Source organism: Neltuma alba, unplaced genomic scaffold (genome assembly GCF_004799145.2).
Source record: "Neltuma alba isolate B1F8T4 unplaced genomic scaffold, ASM479914v2 tig00002902_pilon, whole genome shotgun sequence".
NCBI lineage: Eukaryota > Viridiplantae > Streptophyta > Magnoliopsida > Fabales > Fabaceae > Neltuma > Neltuma alba.
This window is the reverse complement of record NW_021633064.1, coordinates 171,160-177,303: the sequence shown is the minus strand read 5'-3', so window position 1 is coordinate 177,303 and position 6,144 is coordinate 171,160. Positions and strand designations below refer to the sequence as shown.

Sequence of the window (6,144 nt, the reverse complement as noted above, 5' to 3'; positions counted from 1 at the left end):
AAAAAAGTAGTTTTGCGTAATATATTTATCCTGGTATAAATTTATTACGAAAACGAATTCATATAATCACTTATTCTCGAAATTAAATAGAGAGTTTTTGTACATGTTTGTACTCCTTCTTGAGTTTTTCAAGCCCTGGTCTTAGTGATTCATCCACCAGAGATTTTAGCTCTGATACCAAGTACTGTATCAACAAATATATCATCCTCAATATTTGAAGAGAAAATCATTAAAAACCATATACATAAACATAAATTGAATGTGCACTTGCCTTGTAAACAAAGTCAGGTGAAACCTTGTGAATCATGAGACTTTCGAGCTTCACATGAATCATGTATAGCCTATTGAAAGTAAATTACATCAATAATGTTATTAGTTTCTTTTTTATTATAAAATAATTAGATATCTTTCGTGTGCGCGCATGATTCAAACCATAATTGAAACATATATATGAACAAATAGTAAATATAAAAATAGTTACTACCCATCCTATCCTTAATGTAACACATATTTAACTAATTTGATTAGATTAAGAAAGCTAGGCAAGTTAGTTAATTATAAAAAATATGACATCTTTTTTTCTATAATTTCATAATCATCTTCCTTAATATTCTCCCTCTCTTTTCTACTTGATTATGGTTGAGGGAATATTCATAAAAATAATCTAGAAAAAATTAATAAATACGATAAATAAGTCTTACATTCGAGACCAAAATTAACTTATCAATTAGGTCTTCTATTAAGAATTGAATGAGTAAATTATAAATAATAGAACTTATACCAGACAACAAGTAAGACATGAAGAAATATGCTCAGTTATACACACACACACAAATGCATCACTTACTGTTTGGACTTTGCTCTTTAAGTATACTCTTAGCAATATTTGAGATGTCATCTTCCCATCCTGTTAAAATTAGCTCGTCATCTTTGATTGAATCCCTGCAAACGAAATAGTTATTATTCGATGAGAAGACATAGTAGACAAATTACCATAAATTACCACCAAATTAAATACCTCATCACTAAATTATGTCTAGCTACTAAATGCTTCAATCACATATATTATACTACTTCTAGTTCTTAATATGAGACCCAATTGACTTATTTCAAAAGGTTAACAAAATTAATAAATTACCTTATAGTATCTATTTTCCTCTAAACTAATTTGTTACACTTATAAGTGGATATATCATCTAATATACGTAAGTATTTTAGAGACATCATGTAACATATATTATAATTAAGTGATTTAGTAACTTTCTTAATCTCTCTAAATTAATCAATTGGGTTTTATATTAAGGACCAAAGACCATATATATATATATATAAGAAGGATTGGCGAATTAATTTAATGAAGAATTTTATGGGCATTTATATTGAATAAATAAATAAATCTCACTTGTTCTGGCAAGTGGCCTCCAAAGAACGAATGGCCTGACGAAGATTGTTCTTTGACTTCTCAACAACCTTGGTAAGGAATTCAAGGGGCAATTCTTTCCTTTCTTCTTTCCCTATGTATTTCAAAACCTCAACAATCTGTTTACTTCAAGTACAAAATATTCTTAACTTCGTCAAATTAACGCTTAATATCTCGAAGCCAATCAACCAAATCTGGTTTAGAGCAAAGACTAATAATAATAATAATAAAGAGAAAGTCTCTGACCTCTTGAGTGGAAGGAGGAGAAAGACGAAAGGTTTTGCAGAGAGGTTTGAGAGTTTGGAGCTTGGATCCATCAGAGCAGCAAAAGAAGACTTTATTGCAACCTTTATTATATCTTCCAATCATCCACTTTATGTACAACAACGATTCTGTTGATAGTGTCTCTGCCTCGTATATTATTAGGGCTTCCAAAACATAAGAAAACAACCATATGAACACTTGGATATTAATATTAATTGCAAGAGGAATTCTCAATATGTCTTAGCTGAAATTTAAAACAGATAAATTAATTACCTTGGCAGTTTTCTGGCACGCAAGGCATTGAAGTGTTGATGGTCTTGTCGTAAGTTTCTCGTAATAAATAAGCAACCACATGCTCTTCATAGCCTTTTGTTTGCGAGATATTGACTTCCATATGATGTCCTGATTTTATTATTGGCACTTGGATGCTTCCTATCACCTCTCCCTGTCAATTCACTTAATCATTCTTTTAATACGTATACACACACATTCATACATACATACAAATATACAGCAAATCAAATCATACGATTCCCTCTGATCCTAAACGTAAGAGCAAGTAGAGGCATGTGCTTTAATTAACGCATAATTTGAGACCTCCACAATCAACCGTCTCCCAAATTTATTCCAATTTTTCCTTCTAAACTCTTCATGTTGATTAGAATAGTCTTCTAGAAAAACTAACATACATTTTTTTACAAATGACTTCACTAAATTTTCTTAATATTTACAAATTAGTTATCTAATTCTTACATTTAGGATCGGAAGGAAAGAGTGTGTATATACAGAATATCAACAATATGGTACATTTGTCATACTTGGTATACGTACAATAAACAGGAAAAAAGTTCATCTAATTCATTTTAAAATTTTTATCAACAAAACCTCGCTACAAGTCTCATCGTCTCCTTGCTTTATTTGTTGATATTACGAATTGATCTCTTTAAATTACTTGATATATTAATTTGAGAGTACCTTAAGAGTCAAAACTTTGAAATGATCACTCGTACATATAAAGTAAGCTACTTATGAGAGTTCTTTAATAGTTAAGCATTAAAGCATTACCTTTAATAAAACTGTTCTATATTCCTCAGTCACCTGTAAACAGACGCAAATTTCAATGAAGTAGCAACATCAAAATTTCATAGTTGACGAATATAAAAAAACAACAACAACTAACTGTGATAAGCACACATTATGATTGACAATATTTTGTTTAATATCATATATAAGTATATATAATAAAATTTATTAGGAGCCTAATTATATCTCATTTTCTTTTTAAAGTTTATAGTTATATACCTACCTTAACAACGTCGTTGCCAAAGACCTCTCGAAGTAGAGCTCGTATCATGGTTCTTTTTCCTACACCAGGTGGTCCTTCAAAAATAAAATGGTCACAAGAAGATCCCTCTTTTACCTGCATGTTCATCAAAACCAATATCATTCACATGTTGATCTTAGGTTGATTAAATTATTTGTCTGCTTAAATTAGCTTTTACCTTAATAGAAACTTAATATACCACGGTTGGGACTTGTTTTACATAAATGTTTGTTTTAGAAACTTTATGATATAATAGGAATCATGCAAATTGGGGAAAAAACAAGGGAAGGGGAACATTTTACATCCAAATTAAAGTATCATTATAAAATTGATCCACAAAATTTAGTAGAAAGACCATTTATGGATTTTGGATGAAAATCAAAACATTGAATTAAAATAAAATAAAAACGACAGTTAAAAATTACTTAACCTGCAATTAAAACTCGATGTGTGTGGGTGTGATGAGTAGAGTGAAATTCGGGATTCCATTTTAGTGCAAATCTATGAAGAAGAATTTGTAACTTTCTGATAAGCTTATGCAAGGACTTAGACTAGTTGGATAAACAAATGGATTGTGAAATTCAAAAAAAAAAAGAAAGAAGTAAAGGTGATATTATATCTCACCATCGTTAATAGCTGAGAAACAATCTGTTTGTGGCAGATAAATTGTTGCAATGCCTTGGGTTGATACTTGTTAGCCCACACATATTCTTTCAAGCTTCCTTCTTCTTCTTCTTCTACTTTAATCTCCTGGGGAACATCTTTATTACTTGAAGATTCAGATTCTGATGATGATGATGATGCAGACGCTGTTTGTTCAGAAATATTGGAAACACTCTCTCTCAAGGACTTCTTCTTCCTTATTACCTCCTCATTTGGTAAACCAGATTCATTCATGGCCTCCTCCTTATTATTCTTAATATCCACAGCTTTTTCCTCATGGGCAGTTTCTTCTGATTCTCCTCCGCCCATAGGCTTCCCATCTTCTACTTTCAGCTCCGTACTTAAAGAAGTCGTCCCTTTTGGTTATCATTATTAGTTAGTTAATTAGTATAGATAGAGTGTGTGCGTGCGTGTGTGTGTGTTAGGAGACGTGGAATTCTCATATTGAAACAGCAAATGAAAAGCTAATTAGACCTTTTAAGTGATAAAGTTTGTTTTAAAATATGATTCTGCAATCTATCTTGGTGTTGATAATACATCTTTATATATATATATATATATATATATTCGTTTAGTTTTATGTTTATATACTAAATTATGGGGAGCAAAGTTGAAAGAAAACTTTGATGTTTTTTGGAAGGCACATATTTAAACGATGGGTTTTGGACTTAATTAGTACTTTAATGTAAGAAATGAATACAGTACATGATTTTAAAATATTAATATAGTAGTATCCCATGTTAACTGACACATCTTCTTATGGCAATATAAATGTGGTGTAAAATTGTTAAAGGTTGACTGTTTAAATTTCCAATACTTTCATGTACTATCAAAGTTCGTACGACCAAAAAAAGAACAGAGAGAAAAAAAGTTATAAGAGGGTTATTGTATGCTGTGGAAAGTTGGCAGCTGGTCAATAAAAATTCTCACTTTAAAAAAAAATTTTAACGGTAAAAATTATTATTTTATTGGTTTTCGTTCATTTAAAACCGCGCGTGTACAACATATAATTTCCCCTTCTTTTTCTCAATCTCTTTCTTTATCCAAAACATATTTTCACCCTTATTTTTCTCAATATTTTTGTTCATGTAAAACAATTTTTCTCATGTAAAACTTTGATTTCCCTATTCAAAATTACCTTTGGATGCTGGTAAGAAAAGAAATTACCTTTGGATGGAATCACAGACGGGGGCGGTGCTGATAGTGGTAACGAAGGCTGCGTTAACGGTATGGGCGCCGGTGGCGATAACGACGATAAAGTACGCTGCCTTTCCGACTCCATCTGAGCTGTGATGTCGTTCAAAATATCATCCTTACCACCTAAGCATAAATTCATGCTGAACCCAAAAGGTAGCATAACACCACCATGCCCACACGATGCTCCTCCTCCTCCTCCGTCAGGTTTACGAATCGCCATAGCCAGAGAGCTATCAGTGAGGAGGCCTCTGAAATAAGGATTACACTCGTACGCTGCTTCAACGTCATGAATTCCATAGCCATAATCATCATGCGATTGTAGGTGCCGTCCTCCATGAATAACCAGTGAAAAATCTGTAAGCCCTCTGTAGTATGGACTAGATCCAGAAGTCGCCGGAACCCCAGAATTACTATGGCCACTGTTCAGATCATGGTTCTGATGATGATCATGATTCGGCGAAATATATTCGTCGTCGATAACGATAGGTTGATAAAGGAGACCCTTGTAATAAGGACTGGCCGAAGATGATATCTCGTGATCATATGCTCCATCAAGATCATTGGTTTTTCTTCTGAGTTTAACCTTCGTGACATTGTTTGAAGATGGAACCTTCGGGGAAGAAGGTGTGGTGACACGTGAGATCACGTGAGATATGGGAGAGAGGTCGGTTTCAGACATGGCCAAACGATGCGTTTGAAGACATTTTGCAGAGGGAGAATGTTGATGACGACGAAGTGGTCAAGAAATTAGGAGGATCTGTGAGGAAAGAAGGAGATGCGTTAGAGTGGGATTTATGACAAGTAATAAAATTGAAGAATCCAAACAAGGCGATAGGATTTAGAGAATAAAAGACATGTTACGTTAAGAACTATGTAAAACAGTGTCTGACTTCAGGCCAGCAGCATATTACCTGATTAAATAAACAATTCAATCATTTTCAGAACTATTAATTTCTATATATTATTATTGATTTTTGTTTGGTCGTGTGAGAAATAGGAGGGTCATTTTTGTATTTTTGGGTTAATTAGTTTAAGCCCAAATTGCTTTAGATGGTTCTTCTTGACTTTCTTGTATTGTTTTTTATTTCTGCTGGGCTCTATAAAAGGGGTCCAGTGTTAGCTTATTCTATTAAGCCCACTTTTGATGTAAATATCAGGTTATGAGATTAATGGAAATAGCTCGTTTCTATGCGTAGTGTGTGTGGGTTTCTGGTAGGGCCTAATGTTTCAACAGGTCGTATCACGTATGGCAAAAAAAAAACTCAATTCTCTTTAT

At 32.7% G+C, this 6,144-nt stretch overlaps 1 protein-coding gene across 1 annotated transcript; it reads right to left on the bottom strand.

Annotated features, from left to right (window-relative positions):
* Positions 1-103: 103 nt before the first annotated feature.
* On the bottom strand, positions 104-5,547 carry LOC114739742 (uncharacterized; the record flags this gene model as incomplete). The annotated part of the gene is made up of 7 exons (XM_028927821.1): positions 4,839-5,547; positions 3,633-4,027; positions 2,991-3,104; positions 2,750-2,782; positions 1,403-1,539; positions 272-341; positions 104-184 (listed from the first exon to the last, which is right to left on the bottom strand). Coding segments are annotated over exons 1-7 (1,539 nt in total), but the record flags the coding sequence as incomplete, so codon positions are not given.
* Positions 5,548-6,144: the final 597 nt, after the last annotated feature.